Source organism: Castor canadensis, chromosome 13, assembly GCF_047511655.1.
Source record: "Castor canadensis chromosome 13, mCasCan1.hap1v2, whole genome shotgun sequence".
Lineage (NCBI taxonomy): Eukaryota > Metazoa > Chordata > Mammalia > Rodentia > Castoridae > Castor > Castor canadensis.
Genome location: NC_133398.1, coordinates 106013856 through 106040729, shown reverse-complemented (window position 1 = coordinate 106040729; position 26874 = coordinate 106013856). Strand labels below are relative to the sequence as shown.

Sequence of the window (26874 nt, the reverse complement as noted above, 5' to 3'; positions counted from 1 at the left end):
CAGGGGATACTCTGGTTTATCAGGGGATTCCCTGACAAGCCTTGTCTGATTTGAAATAAGCCCAGTTCATACTCACACTAAGCAGTGAGTATGACCATATCAACCTGATAGATACTCAAGTCAGATAAGCACTCACAAGCAAAGGCAGACTTCACTTATAACAGAGAGTCCAAAGAATCCTAAAGAAAAGAGTAAGTGTCCAAACCTAACAATTACTATACCAAGACAAAGTAGCATTTATGATGGGATCATGGCATCAGAAAAATCTACCTGTGTCGTTCTCCATATTGAAAGATTTAAGAAAAAATTATTAACTCAAAAGATGCTGAAGAAGCATGTGATAAAGTTCAGAGGCAATATATGATAAAAGTAATAGGTAAACATTCCACCAAAGAGGAGATTTTCTTTTAAAATTGGCTTACAGATGAATACCAGGTGTCCAAAATGATGTTCAGGTTTAGGAGGCACTCGGTGCATATTTACTGAATTAATTAACTAATTAATTAAGTCCCTTAGGTTGAGATGGACCATCTACCAAAAACTTACTGCAAATACTCTTCTTAATGGAACAAAATCTCAAAATAATTCCTTTCAGCGTGGGCCAGGCAATGGCGCCCCCTTCTGGTCAGCGCTCAAAGGCACAGCAGAGTGAGAACAGGTGTAATGATGAGCAGGAGGTGCGTTATCTATCAGTGCGTGCAAAGGTAGGACCCGGTTCCAGTAACACTCTGGATTCACAAAGATCACACCACACTCATCTTTCCATAGCAGTGCTTGTTGAGAAAGGTACCTAGCCACAAAACTTCACTTACAGCGGGGTCTAAACCTAGACACTCTGGGAAACCACCTAACAAAGGAAATGGAAGAACTTTCTGGAGAGAATTTTGAAACTTCACCAAGGATAACTGAGTGAATGGAGAGTTATGTCATGTTTGTGGATGTGATGATCTAAGATTTAAAAATGTTCCTTCTCCACCAAATTAATTTACACATTCAATGTGAGTCCTACCAAAATTCCTGCATGTATTTTTGGGGATCTGATAAACTGATTCAAAAATCAGAATAAATATGGGGTAATATGATCAAAGTGTGTTACGTGCATGCATGGAAATGTCCTAACAAAATCCATTATTTTGTACAATTAACATATGCTAATAAAAAGAAGTGACACAGTAAAAGTTAATCGTATGGTTTATAAAAAAATAAAGTCAGAATAAAGAATGGTAAATGTCTGAGAAGAGCAAATGAAGTTTGCATAAAGGAGAATCAAGAGGAAGGAGTCACATCACTAGATGTTAAGACAATTTTACAGCCATTATGATAAAATGTATAGTACCTACACAAGGAATAAGTAGATCAATAGAACAGAAGTAAGACTCCAGAAACAGATCCCAGCCCAGAATACAGTCAGAAGGAACATTGGTATGGCAGAGAAAATATGAATGATTTGGTAAAAGGTGTCAAAAATGAGCTTACTTTATGGAGGCTTTAAAAATAGGTATCTTCAGCTGGAACTAAAACTTAATTGTGAAAGCTAAAGTTAATAGAAGGAGACATAGAATGCAGTTTGTTTGTAACTTGTGGGTGAGGAAAAAATTTAAACTAAAAAATCATAAACCATAAACTGAAAAACTGATGGATTCAGCTACATTCTAAAGAAAAACCTCTTTTGATGGAGAACATCACAGACAAAATTATCAGATTAAAAAAAAAGAAAAGCAAGGGTTGGTGGCATGGCTTAAGTGGTAGTTTCTTGGCTAGCAAGCACAAGAGGCCCTGAATTCAAATGCCAGTACCATCAAAAAAAAAAAAAAAAAAAAAAGCAAAAGCTTTCACATGGAATTTCTATTGCTAAAAAACTCAACAAGAAAACCCAGTTTTAAAAAAGTCAAGCCTGGCAGAATGACTCAAATGGTAGAGCACCTACCTAGCAAGCATGAGGACCTGAGTTCAATCCCCAATACTGGAAAAAAATGAAGTCAAAAGAAAAATATGGGACAAGATAAAAGCATTAAAAAAATTACAGGAGATACCTGGCAAACTGCTAATGACATGTAATTAAAATTGAAAATTAGACTATGAGGTGTCCTTTTACTCTTTACTCCTACAGACTAGCAAAACTAGGGAGACGTCATCAAGGAAGAGCATGGGGGACCCCTTGCGGTCTGCTAGTGAGCCTCTCAGTGGTCCAGCTAATTGAAGAATGCAAATGCAATCCCTGGTGAAATTAAACACATGCATTTCCTCTGTCTAAAAGTTTCACTCCTGACACTTGCCCCAGAGAGACTCAGAGACTTTGTACCTTAGTACAGAGAAAAACATCCATGATGCTTTGTGGCAGCTTAGGTGCCCTTCTCCAGAGAGCCCAGTAAGTGACGTGCAGAATGTGTGTACGATGGACCCGAGGCAGCCCACCCAAGTATTGAGCCCATATACAGAAAGCACCATCAACATTTCTCAAAAACACCCTGGGATAAAAAATATGAAGGGAAAGGGGATTTATGGAACAGCATCATGTTTGCAAGTTTCTAAAAGGCACAAACATAAAAACTATATTTTCGTAGATGATGTACATGTAAAAAAATAGCTACTGTAGGTGGGCTGGAAGGAAGTGGTCACTTTCATTACAGTCCATCCTTGGGGAAGCGGTGGCCTTAGTGCAGAGGGCAAAGGGACTATGCAAAGACAGATGTTTTGAGAGCACCAGGAGCTGGGATGTGCTGGCATCTCAATCTGACTCCCTCAATCATCTCGGGTAGCCCCTCCCTGCTCCCACCCATGCATCCCATATGGTTAAATTGTGTGCAAGTTCAATGCTATTGATTGATTCAGACCTACTATCAATCATTGAAATAATTCTACTTAAATCATTCTACCTTGTGCTTTTTGTTTTCACAGCCTAAGAAGTTGTAAACAACAATCCTGGGAATACTCAATGGTTAAGTTGATTTAATTGCATTTATTAAACTTAACAATTATTGGGCTATACCGAGGGTAAAGGCAAATATATTCACTGATTGGGAGGTGGGTGATTCAGCCAAATGCACAGAATTTTTTAGACACACTGGTACCAACACCAGGTCACCAGGCATAACTTCTCTGAACAGGAAAACAAGAGACTAATTGGGGTAGGGGCGCCTACTGCTCAGCATTTTTACAGCCTCAGCAACTCAATATTTGAGATAAATATTAAAAATCCAAGAGCCTGTATATCCTTGTCCACTGTGAATGTATTTGGAAGAAAAACTTTCTTTTCATAGATTTATCTCTTCATAGTTCTCTTTACAGCTTTCTAGTTTTATCTTTCACATTTAGGTTTCAATTCCAACTGAAGTTACTTTAGAATATGATATGGAGTAGAGACTCAATGTTTTTTAAGTCTCTATATAGTAAGCTTAAAATTCTGTTTATTTATCTTAAAGGACATGGATTGGGGCTTTTAGCCGGGGCCATGGTAATTTCCCAAGTTCTATTACTCCCACAGGGCACTCACCCTGGACACCTCTCCTTTGGCTCTGACCAGAAGGCCTAAGTCCTCTGTCCCAGCCAGGCATGCACAGGTAGAGGAGACAGTGCGGTGGTTACCCCACCACACTGCTCAAGAAGTAGACATGGTTAAAGGTAGGTATGAGCTCACTGGAAGGCCCTTGCCTCATGCCTCACCGTGCCTTCAGGATCCACCAGCAGCAGGTGCTTGGCCTGGCCATTGTGCATGCCTGTGAGGACAAAGGAGCCAGGGTTGGTGGTACTCTTCCTGACAAGGAAGTCTCCATCTTTCGCCAGCAGTCCCTCTGCCTCCTTCCTGCTCATCTCTCCTTGGTACCAAGGCTCAGCATCCAGCTCTTCCAGCATCTTGGCGTCTGGGGCTCTGGGTGAGACGGGGCTGATGCACTCCACTGAGGCTGCTTTGTTCAACATGGGCCCCAAGGACTGGTTCTTGAGAGCGTCTTCAAAAGGTTCTGTCAACAACATTTTCCAGCAACAAGTCAATCCCAAGAAAGAATGATAAAAACATGGTGTGAGAGATGAAAATGCAAACACAACTTCTTGGGAGAGAGTGACTAGAGAAAAACAACTGGCTGGTAGTATAACAGGATTCATCACAAACGTTTAAAGCACATCCCAATTTTTGGCATGACTCACTCTGGTGAATCTGCTTTCCCCAGATAGCTGGGAGTTGTGCTTTGTGCCAAGGATTTAAGCACACTCTTTGTCTAGCTATTGGGAATGACTTCATTGTTACACGCTATACACATTTCATGCGACCTACTTTCCTTAGAAAATCAGACAGCCTCAACAAATTTGTACAAAAATTTGCCAATACCAAAGGAAAGACAACCTACAAAGCTTTGATTTCATGCAAAACCTAAGCCCAATCCACTGAAGGTTCATTTCAAAATCCTCGGGTGCCACTTGTGTGACCTACTCCAGGCTACAAGTTCTACTTTCCCTTCATTCATTTCTATAGCAAAAAGTTTTTATCTGGTGAGCCTGTCATCCCAAGTTATGTGGGAGGCTGAGCTTGGGAGAATCATAGTTTGAGGACAGCTCAGACAAAAAGTTAGCAAGACCCTATCACAACCGATAGCTGGGTGTGGTGGCATGTGACTATCATTCCAAGCTATGCAAGAGACTGAGATCAGGAGGATTGCAGTTCTAGGCTAGTCCAGGCAAAAAAGTTTGCAAGACCTCATCTCAATGGTAAAAAGTTGGGTGTAGTGGTGCATACCTGCCATCCCAGCAGAGGTGGGAAGCATAAACAGAATCAAGTCAGGTGGCCTGGACAAGAAGCAAGACCCTATCTCCAAAATACCCAGAGCAGAAGGGGCTGGAGGTGTGGCTTAAGTGGTAGAGTGCCTGCCTAGCAAGCATGAAGCTTGTACAAACCCCAGTACTGCCAAAAAATGTTTGTTTTTTATTTTATTTTTATTTTTAATATGGGTACCTGATACCACTCTTGGCTTGGTTTCCTTTGGAACACACTTCTTGCTCTAGAGGGACTGGTAAACTGCTGGTCTACAGCACCAAATACCAGTGCCAAAAGAAGTAGCCAATTAAATTTCAACATTCAGTTTTCCTGTAAAGTGATACGTACAACATCCCCAACATCATCACCATCGCTGCCACCCGTACTATTACTTAGCTCTAATGGTTCATGATCAACACCATACAGTATTGCCTTTACTTCCATCCATCTCAGTAGATACAACCCCCTTTAAGCCCTTTCTTCTTTCTGTCTCCTTCTCTGCCTTTGGGAGTAGGAGTAGAAGTTAACTGGAGAGAAGGATGCTCTGGTTCTCAGTGCTCTCAAAATCCAGCCCCACCTAACTCTCCTCAGGCTCTGAGGCCAGGAGTCACTGTTAAATTGACTAAATTAAACAGTAGAAATGATTTTCCTGGAAGTACAGCACTAGACCACAATAAAGAGAAACTGAAAGAACTGAACAGAGGCTGGAGGCTCTGCTCTGCTTTACAACTTGGGGAAGTGGCTTCATACTTCTCGGGCTGTTTTCACATTTTTTTTAAATGAAGGGATTGGATGGAGTGATCTGTAAGCTATCTTCAGGCAGTGACACTCAATAGTTCTTTGGGTTCAGGTGATTTTTGTCAAAGTGGGAGTTAGACTGGGAAGCCGCAATGGCTGAGGAAGAGTAAAGTGTGGGTATCGTGATGCTGCTTAGTCTTCAGAGCACTTAACCCAATCTTCACCCACATGAGATACCATGAGCAGCAAGTGTTGGACCAGCAAGGCTGTCTTTTACATGTGATGAGGTTACTTAACTTGTAGGATTCTCCATTTCCTCCCGATAAATTAGGGATAGTAACAGTAATAATAAAATCTATCTGTAGGGTAATTGAGAAAAATCAAACAAAATAGCAAGTGCCTAGCACAGAGTAGCAACTCATTCAGCCCTAGTCTCCTTTCCTGTCCTTTTCAGCTTGCTAAGTTCTCAAGGAATTAAAAAAGGAAAACTTTAAAGTATAAAGCTTTTTGTGAGCTTTGGAAACTCTTTCCAAATTCCTCAACAATAATTTCCACTTTCATCCCATCTAGGTTTGTGAATGACTTAGTTTTCCTAACCTGTACGACAAACAGGAAGTCCACATTGCCATGTGTGACAAGTTCCTGCCATTCTCCTCTCCCAGACCTATGGCCTGTAACTTGGGAGCCCTTCTCACCTGGCAATACATGCTTAGTTGTTTTTTAAGCCCCACCAGAGTAGGGGCTGTCTGTTTTGTTTTGTTAGATATCTTTAATAAGTAGAAAAGTATTTTACGTGTGTTAAGAACTCAATAAATTTTCGGAAGGAGTAGTTGGAAAGAAAGAGTGAGAATCAGAAGGATAAATAGGTGAACAAATGAGCAATGGAGAGAGAACACATGTAAGGGAGGCCCATTGCAATTTCTTGTTTGTATGCTGGTCTTGTTTAAAAGACTGAGACCTCTGAGAATGCAGGACATTTAATCTGTGCATCCTGAGTAAATAACACAATAGTTAGCAAAGAATGGCCAATTAATATTGAAATAAATAGATAAATGAACACATTGATTTGTGTATATCATTTGTCTCAATGCATGGACAAGTCTTCAAGAGCAAAGTCAGTTCCAAACAGGGGACAATTGGTTCTGCCTCTTGACTGCAGAAAGATTTTAGAATCCCAAAGTCTTAAAATGAGCCCAATCTGAGCCCAGAAAAGAGCCATTAATCAAAACCCTGCTTGCAGAAAATTCAATGATTAGATGTATAGTGAATAAAAAGCAGTGTAAAAAGCAACCTCAAAAGAGAAGAAAATGAGAGACCAATGGAAAACCTACTCATGTCAAAGAGGTCTTTCCGTGGGCTGCTCTCGGCACTGCTGGCTGCAGCTGGCAGAGCCTGTGGTGGGATGTGCCGGGTGTTGACATAAGTGGGTGCTTCTCCCACAGTGGCCACATGTCCTTTCCCTTCTGGCATGTTGTAAATGTCCAAGGACCCTGCAACAAGAAAATGAGCCCCTTATTTCTTAGGATGGCAACAAGGTTTGTGCCTCTGGTGTTGGGCTCCCCAGTATTCCAGAGAGGAGCTCCTGAAGCCAGTCAATGAGAACATTCTTCCTGCAGATGTCCTTGAGCTAAATTCTCCTCTTCTAAGCCCAATGCTGCTGTGTCCTGGCTAAGATGTCAAAAAGAGACCTGCTAGTCAATGTCAGGATAGGCACCATGATGGTCAGAGGAGGTGCCCCACTTTTCCTCTCCTTCACAAATGCTCTGATAGGAAATGGCTGAGCAGAACCACAAGCCTTAGTTTAACTGCTCTTTTTTTTAAGTGTCGGTGAACACTTTATGGATTATAAAGCTCCTCCTAACAAATAGAGTCCTTCCTTACAAAACAGGTGTTCCAGATCCACTCCTAGCCTGGGTCTATGGAGCAGGATTGAGAAACACTCCCTGCCACACTTCTGAGGCAGTCACACTGCATCAAAGGGACTTCCTAGTAGGCCAAGGGGTGCTGAGGCTGAGGCCAAGCCTGAGGGTCTTGGCTGTTCTGTCACTCAAGAATGCATGCTTGGGTCACTCTTTTCTGTGTATACCAGTCTCCAATCCACTCACACAAACTCATCCACAACAATGCCCTGGCATTCACATTTCTGTCCTATTCTGGGGTAGTGATGTATTAATGTTGGCTCAGTACCACTGGGAAGAGTCGGTTCAGGACTTTTTTTTCTTTTTGAGACAGGGTCTCACTATGTAATCCAGGTTGATCTAGATCTCACTAAGTGGTACATTCTGGTCCCAAATTTGTGATCCTCCTGTCTCTACCTCTTGAGTGCTGGGCTTACAGGTGAGTGCCATCACACCCAGCTCCAGTTCTGGGTTTTTTAAAAAGTTTTCCCAGTAACTGTTGACAGGTATTTTCCAGCACTCCACCATTGCCCAGGCTGTGCACGTGAGGATGCAGTGTTGTGCAAATATACACAAATAAATAATGGTCCTTCACTGGGGAACTGTGCCTGCAAGATCACAAGCCAAATTTCTGGCTTCTTATCCTTGTACATGATTTGTTTAGCAGGCTGTTCTTAGATTATGTATTCTTGCTCAGCAACCACCAAATAAGGTTTATATGATTGAATATATTACAAACAAATCAGTGATTAGAGAAAGAATTCTACAAACTAATTTTCAAAAAGGAAAAGATCAAAAGTTCCATGAATGCCTTCCTGACAGTCTTTCCAACTGCAGGTAACAGTAGTGGCTGAGCTGGGGCAGAGGGAAGCATGCCATAGTGGCATCTGGAATTAATGCTCACTTTGGAGGAATGCCGACTGGCAAATTAGTAAGTGTCATTCCTATTTGTTCTATGGGAAAAATGTGTCTATTATTCCAAATAAGACCTTGAAATTTATCAAGAACATGAGTCTCTGTTCCGATTGGGAGCTTATGTAAGGTTCATTTTTCCCTCATGCACCTGCTGTGTTCTGTACTGCTGTGTTCCTGGCTGGAATAGCAGAATATATTTTTTAAAAGATATATTTTAAAATAAATCTGACATATTTTACCATAAAGTAAATATCTAGAGGAACTAATGTACCTTCTTTAGTCTTTAACAGTTATACTTACAAATGCACATGCTATTTAAATGCATTTGAAATATTTGTGGGACAAAGCTCATAGTGAAAAAGAACCTCTGGCAAAATTACATCTTTGATTTGCTATATTCATTGCATTAGAGGCAGAGTCAGGTTGTTACTTCAGCAGGACTACTGTGTTTGGTTGGCTAGGCTAATACTATGAGTCTTTCTTCAGGTGAGACAGAAATGGAATTCTTACAGGAAAATTTAGAAAACTTATTGTTGCTTGTGCCCTGGCACAAATGGCTAGAATGAAGGGATAAGGCTTAATGTTAAACCAGTAAGTGGCTGAATTTATATTCATAAGGCATCAGTTATGTCCAGCTTCTTCAGACACTCTAGGCTTAGTAACAGGACATATTGAAAGAGTTGTGAAAAATTTTGAGAAGGGAAAAAAGTTAAAGTTGAAAGAAGTCTTTAAAGAATAGATTGGATAGATATATAGATGAGTGGATGGATGGAAGTAAATATAAATAGATAGATAGATAGATAGATATAGACAGAGATAGATTTAGATGAAAGAGATAGATGATAGATAAATAGACAGACAGGATGGAGAGAGAATACATATATATATATATACTATGTATATATAAATAACTATAGAAAGTAAAGATTTTTATGAGTAGTTAGTAGCTAGTTCTTAGTTAATGTAAATTATAGTTATATCTGGATATATCTAAATTAGATATCTACATTAGATATTTAGATATCTAGATTATACATACTTACATTAGATTAGATTTAGTTATAACTAAATTATTTTTAGCATGTGATATAAGCATGTGTTATTAGATTTGCTAAGACACGGACATGTCTTCTCAAAGTACCGGGGGCCTATGAGTGACTTACATCTGCAGTACCTCCTGTGCCATAAACCCCAGCCTCAAGCAGGTACCAACATTGCTCCTGAAGCTGCCCCTGAGTGGGGGGCATGAAGGGGAAGTGAGATGAGGAAGGACAAGAAATCACTGCAGGAGACACGGGCTCTCCCTTGCTGGGGAACACAGAGCTTTTTTGTAAATAAAATACATCTCAGAGGTTCTTCACTGACTACTGTTTGACATTGGTAAAGGTGTTCCTGGAATATCAATTCCTCAGCAGCCCTGGGCAACTAAGCTCTGGCCAGAGGAAGCCTGCCAGTGGCCAGTCTCCAAGGTACATAAAGACAGTGAGTGCTAGTGGGTCTGAGCTGGACCTGGGACTGCAGGGAGGCACCACAGGATTTGTGCCAGTGGACATGGGAGAAAGATGCTGCCCCTCTAAGGGGTCTGTAAGGAATTTGTAGCACTGCTCACAGCAAACCTTTGCAAGGCCTCACCCTGCTACTCCACAGGAAGTGATGACTCACTGGCGAGCCCCTGTTTGTTACCAGTGTGTTTCGTGTTTCTCACCTACCTTGCCCTGCCTCTCACCTTGCCTGATGGGAGTTCGCTGCCAGTCTTCACCAAACGTGTCTCCTAAGTGTCTTCCCTGGTAATAAGTTTGCTCTTTTCCTGAAAACTATAGACACATGTAAATACACAGAATGAAAGAATTATCCTCTCATTCCCCATCTTTGAAAGCCACAATGCAGTGGTAGGACTTTGATGGGTGGACTGCGCCCTCTGTTACATTCAGTTTTTCCTTCATGGCTCATGGATGGCATTTTGACAAATAAGTTTATGTGGGTGGTATACATGCACCCTGCTCATTTTTATGACTCCCACAGCGCACCTCCCCCACCAACTACAACTGTTATAGTGACCTCTTTCATGTGTGGTCATGTCATTCAATGTAACCTAAAATGAATTACAATTGGAGTATCTATGTGACATATACCACTTCCCACTAATTCAGAGGCCCACAATCATTCACATTTGGGGAAGTCTGCTCTGAAAATCAGGAAATTCCTCTGTCTTAGATCTTTGATTTCAATGTTAGATTGCCATTTTTATTGACACCATTCTCATTGACATAAGTAGGTAATGTTAAAATTTTCCAGGGCTGGGAGTGGTGGAGTATGTACTTAGCATTCACAAGGCTCTGGATTCAATCCCCAGCACCATAAAAAAGAGGAAGGGAAGTAATTTCCTATAACAAGATAGAAATATAATAACTCTAAAAAGCAGTTTTAAGTTAAAGGGGAAATTTGGGGCTGAAGGGGGAATGGATAAAATAGAAAATACATTAAAAATCTCATAATTTAAAGGCCTATACTCACTCTTTTTTCAGAGAACCCAGAGCACAATAAGACATTTAAAAAACCTTCAGTTCTGTCTCCTGCTCATTAAGATCACCATATGATGGGATTTGTCCTAGGATGGAGAGGACTCCCAGGCTCACATCTCAGGAATCACAATTTAATTGCAAGGCACTTGGCTAATGCACTGTGATATTAAGCAAAAACCTCTCTTTGTCACATGTTTTGTGAAGTGAAGTGAAAGAGTTCGTGAATGATCATGGCAAAAGCTAAATGCAACATCGATCTGAAATAAAACTGAAGAAAATGAAAAAAAAAAAAAAAAGGTCCAGTGAGCCTCTGTCCAAGGAGAAAGCATGAGACTCACCTGGGCTGTGTCAGGAGCATGGGGTCTGGTTTTCAGTCGTGCATCAACAAACCCTCCTGGAGGAGGCATCTTGCTGGGAATGCTGTTATAGTAAGGGTGGTCTGGACCATCTCCCTCCTCTTCTGTCCACGGCTCATCAAGACTCTGCATTCTGTCAAGAGATTTCCAAGGGCTTTTGCCAACACTTGAGCTTGAATGCAAGGCCAACAGATCTAATGTCAGTACCTACTATGGTTTGGATGTGGTTTAAGTGTGAACGCCCTCACCCAAATTTTTTTGTGTTGAAGGCTTTGTCTCCAGAGTGGTAGTGTTGTGAGGTACTGGGACCTTTAAGAGGCAGAGCCCAGTGGGATGAGGTCCACAGGTAATGGACGGCATGCCCTCCATCAGTGTGTTTCCAGACATTTAAGGAAATCTGTCTTCAATTGTTGGCAAAGTAACATAGGTAACCAAGTGGAGCCATCAGTGGGTATATATGACAAAAAATAGAGTTTTTATAGAATTAGTGAGGAAAAGTCACTAAAACAAACAGCAACAGTAACAAATCCTGAAAAAGAGAGAAATCTGATTACCAAAATTACTACACCATGTCATTTAAATTTCCATTCCAAAAAATATGAGGCATACAAAGAAACAAAAAAGGAAGAGCTCATATATAGGAAAAAATAAATAGTGGAAACTGTCTGTATAGAAACTCAGACTTTGGACTAAGTAAATAAAGACTCTAAATTAACTACTTTCAGTGTGTTCAAAGAACTGAAAGAAATCATGTGTAAAAAACTCAATAACAATGCCTCACAAAATAGGGCATCTCAATATAAATACAGAAATAAAAAAACAACCAAATTTAAAAAACTTGCTTGAAGGTCTTACGGTGGATTTGCACATGCAGAAGAATGACAGAACATAAAGATAGGTCAATTGAGATGAATAGGTCTGAGGAACAGAAACAAAAAAATAATTAAGAAAAATGGACAGAGCCTCAGAGATTTGTAGGACGTGCCATTAAGTATACCAACATATACATAGATAATGGAGTCCCCAAAGAAGAGAAGAGACTGAGAATGACAGAAAAAAAAAAAACTTGAAGACATAATAGTTAAAAATATCCCCAAATGTGGTAAAAGAAAGCATTGATCTATACATCTAAGAAGCTAAAAAAAAAAAAGACCTAAAAACCTCAAATTAAGATAAACTCAAAGAGATTCATACATCATAATCAAGTTATTTAAAGCCAAAGAGAAACAGAATCTTGAAAATCACAAAAGAAATGACTCATCCTATACAAGGGACCATCAGTAACGTCAACAGCTGATTCTTACCAGACCCAACAGAGGCAAGACAGGCAATAGAGTAACTGACTCCATGTGCTAAAAGACTGCCTACCAAGAACTCCATGTTCAATAAGATCAGAATGCAAAAATGTAACAGAAAAGATATTCCCAGCTTTTAAAAATGGAGAAAATTCATTGTTAACAAATCTTCTCTACAAGAAATATTAAAAGTACTTCAGATTGAAATGAAAGGACACTAAATCCATATTTACATAAAAAAGCAGAGAATAATGCAAAGTTAACAGACAAATATAGAAGACAATATAAATGTACTTTTTGCCTATAACTTTTATTCCTCCCCTCTAAAAGAAAACTGTATAAAACAATAATTGTATCTGTGTTGATGGGCCACATAAATAACAATGTAATTGGCATGACTATAACAAGACACTGGAGGGTGGAAAGATGGAGCTACACAGGAGCAAAGCTTCTGTGTACATAAAAATTAAGTTGCTTCATCTGAACTAAATTGTTATAAATTAAGATGCTAATTGAAATTCCTATAGCAACCAATGAGAAAATTACTTTTTTTCCCTTTTTTTGTTATTATTGTACTGGGGGGTGCACTGTGACATTTACAGAAGTTCTTACAATATATCACAGAAAATTACTTTTAAAAAACAGTAAAAGAAATGACAAATTAACAGGATACACTTGAAAAATATTTATTAACATAAAGGAAATAGTAATGGAAGAATAGGGGACAAAAATGACATAAAATGTATAGAATATAAATATCCAAATGTCAGAGGAGAGTTCTGAAATATCAGCAAATTGCATTAAATAAAAATGCATTAAACATTCTAATTAAAATCAGAGATTAGTGCAACTGATAAAAAATTATCTAACTATATGGTTTGTTTTTCTTTTTTGTTATTACAATTATTTTTTCTTTTTTTATTACCATATATTAATTGTACAAGGGATTTCACTGTGATATTTCCATATAATGGAAATACAATATGCATATAATGTATTTTGATCAAATTCGTGCCTTCAACTACTGTTTCTTATCCTCATACTCCCCTCTTTAAATAATTTAAATGGGTATAAGTATTCTGTTTTCATACATGCATACAAATTACTTTGATCATCTTCACCCCCCTTTCACCCTCTTCTTCTATCCTTCCCACTCCTGCTGGATCCCACCCTGACTCTACGTTTTCTATGAGAAACACACTTTAGAAAGAAAAACTGGAGGGGGAAATAGATAATACAACAATAACACTTGAAGCCACAAATATGACACTTTTTATAATAAATAAAACAACTGGACATAAGATTGGGAAATGGAAGTTTAAACAACATAAAATATCAACTTGAGACATCTATAGAACACTCCACTCAACAACACAGATCAAAATTTCTTTTCAAGTGTAAAAGGAACTTTCTCCAAGACAGACCATGTATGTGTTAAGGTAAGAAGTGAACCTCGAATATCTTAAAGGACTGAAAATATGCAAAGTATATTTTCATGTAATAATAGAATCAAAATAGAAATCAATAGCAGAAGGAATTACATAGGATTCACAAAATGTAGAAATTAATGTTCTTATAAACATGGATCAAAAAAGAGATCATAAGGCAAATGAGAAATTTCTTTGAGATTAATGAACAACATGTCAAAATTTTTGGGGTAAAGAAAAAGAAGTGCTTAGAGGGAAATAACTATATTATAAAACACTTAATGATAAAGAAAGATCTCAAATCAGTTACTGATCGTCTATCTTAAGAAACCAGAACAGGAAGAGCAAACTAAGCCCAAAGCAAGCAAAAGGAAGAAAGTATTATTAAGGCAAGCAAAAGGAAGAAAGTATTATTAAGGCAAAAATAAACAATAGAAAAATGATAAAGGAAATTAATGAAACGAAGAGTTAGATCTTGGAAAAATCACCAAAACTGTCAATTCTTTAGCTAGACTGACTAAGAATAAAAAGAGAGAAGACTCAAATGATAAAAATCAAGAACAAAAGAGGGCACGTTACTAAAAAAATGAGTAATTGTAAGGCAACAAATTAAACTACTTGGATAAAATGGAAACAGTCCTTAAAAGACTCCACTACCAAAACTGACTCAAGAAAATATTAAAAATCCGAATATATTTGTAAAAAGTAAAGAAATCGAATTAATCATTAAAAAAATTACTCTCCCAGAAAAGACCAGGATCATACAGCTTCCTAGTGAATTCTAACAATATTTAAAGTAAAATTAACAGCCATTCTTCACAAACTCTTCTGAAAAATAGTAGAGAAGGCAGCACCTCAAAACTCAACCTATGAAGCCAGTAATACCCTAATACAAAAACCATACAAAGATACCAAAAGAAAAGAAAATGGAACATCATTATCTCCTATGACTATGGATGGAAAAACCTCGATTGAATCCTAGCAGACTAAATCCACCAATATAGAAGGGGAATTATACGCCATGACCCAGAGGGATTTATCTTAGAAATATAAACTTGGTTCAACATATAAAAATCAGCTAATGTGATATATCCTATCAACAGAATAAAAACAAATGCCACATTATTACTTCAATATAGACACAAAAATAATTTGAAAAAAACCCAGTACCTTGCATTATAAAAACACTCAAAAAATTGGGAGGTATTTCTGATAAAGGCATCTATGAAAAGCTCACAATTAACAACTTAGATACCAGTGAAAGACAGGATGCTCTTCCCCTAAGATCAGGAACATGCCTCCTGTAGTCATTGTACTGGAGGTTCTAGCCAGAATAATAAGATAATACAAAGAAATCAAGGGCTTCCATATTAGAAACAAAGAAATAAAACTATCTCTATTTGCAGATAGCAGGGTCTTATAAATAGAAAATCCTAAGGTATGCACAAAAAAAAGCTATGAAAGCTAATAAAGAAGTTAAGAAAGGTTGATGGCTATAAGATCAATGTACAAAAATCAACTATATTTTACACATTAATAATGAAGAAATAAAAACAGAATTAACAAAGAAATCCATTTATCTTTGTTAGGAAAAATGCCACTCTCAAAGAAAGCTCACGAGAAAAGTCTCACGTCCATAGAGCAAAGTTTAATGGCAGGCCCAAACTGCCAGGCTGGCCCAGGAAAAGATGGTGCAGCCCTGAGTCTAGGCGAGCAGTGGCTTTTATAGAAGGGGGAGGGTAAGGAAGTTAGTGCATGTGCAGTAGTCTCTGGGTAGGGGTGGGGCTGTCTTAGAGCACAGGAATTTAAGGGCAGGGCTGCCATTTTGGCTGATTCACAAAATGGTGATATTATTGTTCTATCATTCCCCCATTTTTTCTTTAATAATGATGAGGATAGGGGCTGAGGATCAGGAATTGGGGCGAAGCATTGGTCTCTTTAGCTGCTTCCTGCTGGCAGGGGTCATTGTATGGGGCAAGATCCTCAGGCTCCTGTGTCCTGGTGGGGGCCCTCATAGCAGTCCTCTGGATGGTTTTGGAGAGGTTGGTATCTCTGGAGGTACAACTGGTTAAATTTTTTATTAGCAAGAGGGAGAGAGGAAGAGAGAGAGAGAGAGAGAGAGAGAGAGAGAGAGAAAAGTGGTTCATGCTGATTGGAGGTTGGGGCAGAAGGGGAATTCAAGCTAGACTTGAGGCAGGACGGTGACCCTGGGAAACAGAAACTTAAGGGTGCAGTAAGAACTGAAACCTATCGGCACCATTATTGCCAGCATTCCTCCTTTTTTGTTTGTTTAAGGAAGGGGGGCGTTGTGTTCACTCTGACTTCTTCAAGCTGGCAAGGGGCAGTGTAGGGGAAGGGAGGGTTAGTTGACAAACAGTGCTGGGGTGGTGAGTCTCATGATGGTGTACACCCAGGCTCCGTATGGTGGGTATTAACCATCCATCTTCATGTAGGGAGTCAAGGAAATGTAGCAGGCATTCTGTGAGGGGCTCATGATGCTTATAACCCGGTGTCCTGGTAGGGTCCATTGTAGGTGTCCTCTGGTTGTGCTATCAGGGGTTGGTATCCTTAGAGGAGAAGCTGGTTAAGTTTTTGATTGGCAATAGAGACACATAGTATGATACAAGGGAGGAAGATTAAGAATAGGAGAGCAAGAAGAAACACAGGCATTAGGATGGGCATTGGCCAGGAGAACCACTGTGAAATGTTGTTCCCTAGACAATTTCAAGAGTCTTCCAATTCTCTTCTCCATTTTTCTAATTGTTTCTTGAGAGGTGCCGCCATTGGGGGCGCCCATTGAGCTTGACAGCAGTGGGTGTCATGAGAATGACCAGATGAGGGCTGGTTCATTGAAGTCCCAATGGAGAGGGTAGAAGATCCTTTTTGGAGAACAAGATGCCCTGGCTTAACAGAAATTGTTATAGGGTGGGGCAGGATCTGGTTTGCATGCTCTCTGAGAAGTTCCCTGAGAAGGCAAGTAGTCAGCTAGAGGAGCAGAGTCTGTTGGAGGCAAGTTTTCTAAGAAAAATGGGTGACCATACATTATCTAAGACCCAAATAGGAATATTAGGAGGATCATAAAAAGGTGTCTGCTCAGAACTGCATACCTAGGGATCTAAACTCTGCAAAATCCTACAACTGCCAGGAAAGCTGTAAGCTGTCTTATGGTATGGGGGTTGGGAAATGGAAGATTGGGTTGATGCATTTATGACTCAGGGAGTGAGTCTGTCCCTTTAAGGCCACACCTAGGTAGGTGACCTCTGGGAGGCAGGGGCTGTCAGGATTTAAATGTAACAATCTTGGATAAAAGAGCGCTTTAGCTCATTATTTTATATAAATTGACTCTTTTAACTTTTTAAATGTTTGTACCATATTTAGATAAAGTATAACATAACACTGTTACAAGGTGGTCATTTAGGACACATAAGCAAATATGTAAATGAACTCTGATTTAGCAGTACTTAAAGCTTGACAAGATCAGCAGAAAACACAAATAATTTCTTTGATAAAATCTTTCTCTGTAATGGTTTTTTGTAGATGTTACTCAGAGCAGAACAATATTAAGATAACCTTGTTATTTTATAGACATAGAGGATTTGATTTTAGTTTGACATGACCCTAAAAATCTTTTAGGCAACTCTTAGATTATATTCAACTTTAACTTTATCACACACTGGTTTTTTATTATACACTTTTAAAACTTACTTAGACCTTTATATAACATACTAAACCCTTTGATGGCTTGTTTTTTCCCCTTCTATTTGAAACAATCTTTAGGATAAACCCTTTTTTACAAAATCCTTTCTCATCCAAAAACATGTCTTTTTCTTTTAACTTCTCAAAAAATACATTTATTACTTATCTATATCTTTTCCAGTTTACTTTGCAACTTGTATTTTAAAATTAACTTTTATAAGAATTTTAAATTTATTATAGGGGCTGGAGCAACTAATTAGTAGCCCTTGCTGTTTTAAGGAATTTATGATATGCATAAGGCCTCATCATCCCTCAGGCTTGAGGGGATGTTGTTTTGGGTGTAGAAACTGTGAGGGATTTTTGAGTTTTATTTGAATAGGGAGGGCCAGCCTGGCTCATGCTACACTCATCTCATCAGTCCACACTGTGGAATCTATTTGTTCCTGAAGGAGGGGGCAGCAGAGATAGCTGCCTGGGGGGAGGAGACTTTGAGCTTTTAATTGAGATAGTAAATCTTGTCCCAGCAGGGACACTGGAGTTCCAGGAACTATGAGGAAAGAGTGACAGAAGAGGAGGTCTCCCCAGGAGCAGGCCAGAGGCCAGGTAAACTAGCGCTCTAAGGGCTGGCCAGATTTGCCCTGAAAGATAACTTTTGTCATTGGACCGGGGACCAGGAGAAAAAGGTAAAACAGAGAAATAGGCTCCACTGTCTAGGAGGAAAATGATCTTTTGTTTTTCTGCCATTATGGCTCCTCAGCATTGATGCCAAGAAGTGAAGTGTGGACAGGAGGCTGGGACCCATCAATCCACAGGAGGTGGCACCTCGCCTTCCATCTGGTGATGGGGGCACTTAGACCTCCAGTGGTTACCCTTGCAGAGGGCAGGGTCCCGGTTGGGGGCGGGGCTGTCTCCCAGGATGTCCCCCCTTAAGCATTCTCTGCAGAAGTGCCCCTCATGTCCATCATGGTAGCAAGTTCAGGATACAGGACCCAGTTGGGTGGGGCTCTCTCTGAGGGCAGCAATGAGGCCATGGTGTCTCTTATGTTTTCTCTCCTGTTAGGAAGGTCCTGGACATACAGACATAGCTATAAATACAGACATGGCTAGCTGTATTACTTGGCTCAATGACTTCCCTTCAGCCACAGTCTGAGTTTTTTACGAATATCTGGGGCTGACTGTTAGAAATTTATCTTTGAGGAGAACCTCTCTCACCTGTGACTCTGAGTCCACTGTGGTATGCTTTCTGATGGCATCCTTAAGATGCTGTAGAAAGGTAAGAGGATTTTTTTTTAGATTGTTGCTGTAAAGTAAAGTTGTTATTTTACATTGACACCTGACACTCTGGAGAGCAGGTCTCTGAACTGTTCTGGGCCTCAGTTTCCTCACTTGAAAATGAGGGATTTGGTCTATGTTAAACTATGTTTTTCTGCTATGAGATGGCTGAAGTGACATTAATGCCACTTATCTTCTTACAGCTGTTTAGATGTTTTTAAATTTCCCTTAGATCTGTTAACTGGAAGGGGACATATGACTTGCCCTCTTCTTATCATTGCCTATTGAAGAGGGAAGCACTCGTTAGGAGGTTCTGAGTATTGGAGTGGCTTAGAAGGTAGAAATTGTATAGGGGACCTCAGTTTACTTTTTGTACTTTTATAGAAAAGGTCTAATTGGAGTATGGTATTGTAATTTAAGGAACCCTGTGAAGGCCACTTCTCTTGGTCACCCAAGGCTTACTGAGGCCAGGCCTCAGTACAAAGCTTCCAACATCTACAGGCCAGAAGTCTGGAAGCTGCAGGTCCCATCTAGAAAGAACAAAACATTAGGATCCTGTCTTTTAGCTAACAGCAAGCAGCCTCTTTAATAAAGCCTACCTTTTTAACAAAGAAATCATTTGTAAAGTTAGAGAATGGCATTCAGAGGGCATTTCAGGCCAATAACAGTACCATATGGGACAACTAGTGTTTATATTTGGAGGGAAAAATTTATGTTGAGGTATAGAAAATTCTAAGTGAGAAGATTAGAGACCACAGTAATGTCCATTTTGCTATTTCTGGAACTATAACCTTGAGCTAACAATTGGCTTACAAGGGCTGGGTCTGATGCCCCAAGGTGTGAGGTGGGGCTAGGAGCAGGACTTGTGCAAGGCGCCACTCCCTCCACACACACCTGGGACAAATGACCCTGGCTTCCTAGGCCTGATCCTGCGGCCTGTCACCCTTCCCCCCTTCCTGTGTACTCTGCGTGCGTTTATTCTAGGGGAAGTGGCGGAGGGCCACAACCATCACCACATGTGGCTGGTGGCCCAGGATGTACTGGGTCCTCTCTATGGATTTTCTTAGCTATGGCAGGCATTTTTGCTGTGTCCAGAAGCTGGCATCCTGTTCACAGGTGTGCCTGTTTTCTTTCCCTCCTCCCCTTGTGGGGGTGGAGTTATGGCATAAGCATGGCAGCTGCAGTTTTTTGTAAGCGCTTTTTGTAAAGCAGCTGATTTAAAGTTACTTTAGACTGAGAAGCCTGGCAAACTAGTTGGAATAACTTAAGTCATAAGGTACCATGCTACAGGTTTTTCATGGGAGGCAGGGTCCCAGTAAGCCCAGGCAGGGGAAGGCAGACAGAGACAAAGGACATGTGGTGAGACCATGGAGGAGGCAGAAAAGGTGTGCTGACATCTTACGTAAGGGAGGGGAAGGCAGAGCCTGGAGGCATGACACACGCCTATGGGATTAGCCATCACCTGTGTCTCTAGGTTGCTCCCATTGACTGGTACTAGCACTCTTTCAGCAAAACGAAACCTCCACTCTCTGGTCACTGTCTCAGGAAAAAGGGGCATTAGATGGTGGGGGCAGGGGAAGAAAAGCAGTCGTCAGATGCCATAATCAAACAGGACTCCACCAATGTAGCATGAGGCATACCCAAATAAATCCGGGGCTTGGTCTCAGCCCACAGGAAGGGAGCATGAGCTCTCCCAGAGCTGGAACCTCCTTGAGGCCAGAATTGGCAAGGAGTGGCTTGCTTAACTCCATGACGGGGAAAGTTTTTCAGGAAAATAGGAAGAGACAGGCATGGTAAGCAGTGCAAGAAGTCTGTTTACATGGGGAAGGAGGAGGTTTGGGAGAGGAATTGGCTGATTTAGAAACTGGTTTACAGGCTAATAGAATCTGCACAGGGGAACAGAAGGTCCAAAGGGAGGGTTTGAGGGCAAGAAGTACATGTTTTGGCTTGCAAGTGGTGCAGAAGGCTGGATTTAGGCAGAGGTATGAAAAAGCTTGGACATATGGAATCTCTCCCCATCATCCCTATTGCTCACAGTAGTTATAAGTCCCATAAAAGGTTGGGATCTAAAGACCCAAAAAGGGGCCAGTGACTTTGGTTGTCTAAAGGATAAGTGGGCCAGATTTGAGTGCAAAAGCGAATTAAATTTTTTGGTTTTATACCTGGGGTCAAACCCAAGGTGTCTAAATTATTGAGGAGGCATCTCAGTGGGGAGTCAGATGGAAAAGAGGAGGAGGCCCCCATGTTGGGACCTGGTCCCGAAACAAAAAAGGGATTGGGAGGATATTATGAATCGCGGGGCATCCCCATGCAGCTCAAATATCCGAGAATGGTACACGGTGCATGAGAAGCAGTTGCCACTGCATTCTAGTGGCTTGTAGGGTCAAAAGGCCAAGGGGGCTGTGGGTTACCTGGCGCTGGGATTTTCGGACGGGTGGTCTCTGAGACCAAGAACGACAGAAATAGACCCAAGCCAAGGCTGATTGGGAAAGAGGTCTTTCCTCTACCGCCTGAGCCCCAGAGATGATTGGAAAGGGGGGACACTGAAACCCCAGAGACACTGAAGGGAGAGACCGCAAAGGGAGCCCAATAAGGGTATGTGGACTCACCAAAGGATGTCCGGTGTTGGATGCGAGCGAGGGAGATCGGGAGGATGAGTCCTGGCCAGTCATGTCCTCAAGGTGGTCGTGGGGTGAGTCAGAATCGGGGTCCCACCAGGATTACTGGTGAAACCCGATCCGAGTCATGGCACCAAATGTAGGCCCCAAAGTGACCACGTGGAGAGGAACGATCTGGCCAAGAGATTCTTTATTGCTGCATGGGAGAGGGAGAGAGCAGAGAGAGAAAGAAAGAGGGGCAGGGGCTTAAATACCCCTCATGAGACTCGGCATGATCTGATTGGTTAGGATCTTATGGTTCATGCTGATTGGAGGTTGGGGCAGAAGGGGAGTTCAAGCTAGACTTGAGGCAGGACCGTAACCCTGGGAAACAGCAGCTTAAGGGTGCAATAAGAACCGAAACCTATCGGCACCATTATTGCCAACAATCATAGCATCAAAAAGAATAAAATATTTAAGAGAAAAAAATGCTGAAACAAGTAAGAGACTGTACACTGAAAATCACAAAGCATGTTGAAAAAACAGAACCCACAAAATGAGAGGAAACATTTGCCCTTCATATATCTACAAACATGTATCCAGAAAACATAAAGACTCCTATAACTCAATAATAAAAAGACAAATAACCCAATCTTTAAAAATGGGCTAAGTATTTGATGAGACATTTCTCCAATAACCAATAAGCGCATGAAAAGATGTTAAACATCATTAGTCATCAGGAGAGTGCAACTCAAAATCACAACCAGAGGCCACTTCATTTTCAGTAGGGTAGTTATAATCAAATGGACAATAACAAATGTTGATAAAGACATGAAGAAACTAGAACTCTCCTACATTGCTTATAGGAATGTAAAATGGTACAGCCATCTTGGAAAATTGCTTGGCAACTTCTCAAAAAGGCTTAGCATAGCATGAACATTTGACCTATCAATTCTCCTCCTAGGTATATATATATAAGGATGCTGAAACATGTCCACCCAAAAACTTATAAGCATCTTCATAGCAGCATTATTCACAAGAGCTTAAAGTTAGAAACAATTCAAATGTCCATAAATTAAAGAACAGATGAACAAAAGGTGATATATCCATACAATGCAACATTGTTAAGTACCCTAAAAACTATAAAATACTGACAGATTTTACCACACGGATGAATTTTGAAGCATTCTTAAAAGTGAAAGCAGTCAGACACACACGATATAATGCCATTTATAAGAAATGTCCAGAATTGGCAAACTGGGAAGAGGGAGATAGAAAAATTTTTTTAAAATGCTGATGGTGTTGGGTTTCTTTTGGGGCTGATGAAAATTTTCTGGAACTAATGATTATTGTACTAACTCCAAATAAATGAACTATACATTTTGAAAAGACTATACATTTAAAAAGATGAATTAAATCACATATAAATTACAGATCAGTTTTTTAAAACTAGTAAGTGGGACTTTAGTTACATATGATTTGCTTTTAATCATCTTCTCTGATTTGGTGTTGAAATGACCTTGGATTTCTGCAAGGAAAATCAGACCATCACCAAAACCACCATTGATTTAAATGTTCTATTTTTGATTTTCAGTTAAAGAAGAGGATGGATATAGATTAAGAGTAAACAGTTAACACGATGAACAAGAATAATGTATAGTCAAGCAAATATGTACCAGCAGTGAGAGAAGGCAAGGGGTCCCTGGTTCCTCAGACACTGAACACTGAGGCTGCATGGGCATCGAATCTGAATCACCAAATCCCCCTGCCTCCAGCAAATGCATCACAATTTCTAGAGAAATGGCCCAGAGGAGTGAGTAGAAAGACCAAGGAGAACTCCCCTCCGATAGAAGCTCCTGCCTCACTGGACTGCTTAGATCTTCTGATGGCTCAGAAGGAAAACCTGCCAGTGCCACCCACAGTTCAGGTCCCCAGAGATCCAAGAGAGAGGAGGGGCAGCTGGAGGCAGAGTAGGCCCTTTCATCCCCAGGCTGTCGCTAGCTAGAGGAGTGGGACTGGGACTGGGACATAAGGTAGAGCCAGCCCCAGGGAGGCCCCATGGGCTGTGCTCCCAGTGCCTATGAAGTGGACAGAGCTAGCAGCCAGCAGAAAGGAGGGAGGGAGGGAGGGAGGGAGAGAAGGAAAGAAAGAGGGAGGGCAGGAAAGAAGGAAGGGGGCATGGAAGGTGGGAAGGAAGGAGGGTAGAGAGAGGAAAAGATGAAAGGAGGGAGGGAAGGAAGAGGGGAAGGAAGAAAGGAACGAAATGATGGGAGGTGGGAGGGAGGAAAGGAAGGAAGGAAAGAAGAAAGGGAGGAAGGGAGGGAGGGAGGAAGGAAGGGAGGGAGGAAGGAAGAAAGGGAGGGAGGGAGGAAGAAAGGGATGGGAGGAAGGAGGGAAGGAAGGGAGGAAGGAGAGGAAAGAAAAGAAAGAAAATTTGTCACACTTACTTTGCATGGATAAATAGATACGTGTGTGATGTTTATAGAAAAATGTGATACATAAATGTTCACTGTAAAATTCATTGTGTATATTGAAATATTTTCTTTATAAAATGTTAAGGGGCAAATACATTTGCCAAATACCGTTCAAACTCAACCATCATCCCAGCCCCACCAAATCCTCAGATACCCTGTAGTGGGCGTCTATTCTATGTTCCCCATAGTCTTTGTGCACATGTTTTTACTCATAAACTATATATATTTGCAAATTGTTCATATGCTTTTAAAATGTTTGTAAATGGCTCTTATCCTTTGTTATAAATCTTCAGGTTCATACTGAATGAATCCTTTTAACTACCATGTCCCACATCATATACAAATGAAGACATCTGTTGACACACTGTCAGACCAGGAGCCCTCCCTGCCCCAGCTAGCACCTAGCTGAACTTTCTGTCACCTGGGAGAAGCAGTCCTCCACAGGCACCTCTAAATGAATATCTTCAAGGGAGTTTTCCAGGGGATGAGGAAAAGAAACTAAGAGTCTCTTTCCAGAAAGATGAAAAAAGCCTTAATAACAGTGGAGCAAAAGCAGACACCTGACTTCATGACTACATCCCGGAATGTGGCTTTACAAGTTTGAAGAGAGTAAAAAACACAGGGGAGAAATAAAGTTTGCTTACAGTGAGCACACCATTATAATAGATTTTCACTATGAAATTCGTCAAGGACAGAATGCACACAAGATCAAAGACAGCACACTGAACGACCCACATGTCTGTGCCACAGTACTTTTTAAAATGCGTTATACTACATGGAGTATTCTCATATCCTAAGGAAACTCAGTAGTGGACTCTGAGTATGCTATAAAAACTAAATAGGTCATGATTGCTGTTGACATTCACTGTCTCATCTTCATTAAAACAACTACCACCCATTAGTATCCCTAGTTTACAGATTAAGCTACTAAGACTCAGAGAGGTTAGGGAACTTGCCCTGGGCACACAGCAGACAAACAAGCTCCTCATGCCACAGAGCCCATGAGGCAAAACAATGCTGGCTGCCTGTGAGAGCCCCTTTGTGGCAGGGCTTTGGCTAAGTGTGACAACAGGGACAATGGGACATGTAGAATCTGTGGAGACACAGACCCAAGGAGAAGACATAAGGAAAAATCACATGGTTGCAGGTGAAACAGAAAGACAAAATACCCCAGTGAAGTTGCTTTTCGGTAACCTTGGCTACCATTGCTATAGTTTCAAGAAAATGTTTTCTACACAGTCAAAGCATCATCCATATGCTAGCTTCCATCTGTCAGTTCCCTGTGCCACAGCTCAGCACCAACCAGGTGTCTGAGTGCCCAGGACAGCCTGTGATGAGTTGGGTCTGTGCACAGTGCAGCTCTGGGAAATGGTTTTAAAACGAAAGGGCATAGAACACAGAGAAGCTTTGTAAATGGTGTGATAGTACTACTCACCGATCCTGGAGAGCAGGGATCTTGGAAGGACACTGCAAGTATTGCTTAAACCGGAGCTCAAAGGCTTGTCCAATGGAACCGATGACATCTTGAGCCAGCCCGTCACAGCATTCCAGAATGTGACAAGCTGGGAGAGAAACGGGCGACACAGGGGCATTAGAGACAGATGTGGGAGCTCCCCAGGCTCTCAACCGAGAGTCCCTACCCAGGAACAGAGGGACAAGGAGGCTCCTTGTCCTTCATCCTATGTTTTAGTAGACAGACTTGCAGCTTCACCTCTGGGGCCTCCCACAGCAACGGAGGAAGGCATGCACTTCTTAGAGTTGCTTTCTGCAAAATTATAGGTTCTGCTTTCAAATAAAGAATTTTCAAGTTCACATTCAAGTTCTTCGATATTTTTAGAGTTTACAAACCATCGGTTCTGACCTCAATAGGAAAATGGCAACAAAGAGCCTAAGCTTGTACAAACCAGGTCCTTTCTATGAGCCTTAAACCATGACTTTACGCCGGGATCTGCTAATCAATCTTGATCTTTTTGATGTCTTACAGCAAACTATTCAGTTACTCTCATTGAGGGTAAAGTGCTGGCCATCAAATTTGGCTTCTGACAACATTGTAAAGGGCAACTTTTTTTTTTTTTTGAGACAAGATCTTACTATGTAGCCCAGGGCCACTTCAAGCTAGATCCTCCTGCCTGAGTCTCCTGAGTGCTGTGATTATAGGCGTCCACCACCATGCCCGCTCAAGCACAATCTTTTGAAATGAAAGTTAATGGGGGGTATTAATTAGTATGACCATTCCAACAATGTCCCACTGTATCTATATGAAATTGAGACTAGATTTTCACGCAGATTCTCAGAAAGGAAGCTGTGAGAAAGAGTAGATAAAAGCCAGGGGAGTCAGTGGATTAGAACAGGGCCGGTGGGAACAGGGACCTTGGAGAAGGGGAGAGACCTGACAGGGTCCCTAGTTGTTCAAGGGGAGATGGAAGCCATGACAGGAGAACAGGCTGTACTGGAAGAAAGGCTGTGGTACAATCCATGTGAAACCTTGGTCTTATGGGAAAGTGCTACTTATCCAGAATCCTGGAAAGTACTTTCACACACAGAAAGACATCCACAGCACCCAAGAGAAGAGCACAGCACAGAAGAGTCTATCTGCCCCTCCCTTGACAGGACTGTGGACAGGAGCAGGATGTTAAGCATTGTTGGGCTGAGCTCCTGCACTCGACTCAACAGACCAGATTAGTCCAAAATGGAGTCACTTATGCTAAATACCATAGTATCAAGCTAAAACTGTAGGAAGCAGGCAGATCTCAAAACACATCCACTTTTTCAGAAAACAGGAGATTCCAGTCTACCTGAGCCAGAAGCATAAGAGAGGCCCTCTGTTTCAGCTGCTACCAAATAAGGAATCCAAAGTTGGCAGTCAGGTTCTTTTGCTATCTTTCTGCTTCCTCATTCCCACCCTATGAAACCCACTGGTCTTCCATGGCCCCGTGG

At 41.0% G+C, this 26874-nt stretch overlaps 1 protein-coding gene across 2 annotated transcripts in view; it reads right to left on the bottom strand.

Moving 5' to 3' along the window:
* LOC141415550 (SHC-transforming protein 3-like) overlaps positions 1–26874 on the bottom strand; it is a 169922-nt gene that overhangs the window by 30561 nt on the left and 112487 nt on the right. For both annotated transcript variants that reach the window (XM_074052417.1, XM_074052416.1), the window contains exons 6-10: positions 25373–25499; positions 11159–11309; positions 10025–10112; positions 6817–6975; positions 3652–3959 (exon numbers count right to left, since the gene is read on the bottom strand). In XM_074052417.1, coding sequence (XP_073908518.1) covers positions 3652–3959; positions 6817–6975; positions 10025–10112; positions 11159–11309; positions 25373–25499 — 833 coding nt within the window. The remainder of the gene's footprint in view (positions 1–3651; positions 3960–6816; positions 6976–10024; positions 10113–11158; positions 11310–25372; positions 25500–26874) is intronic.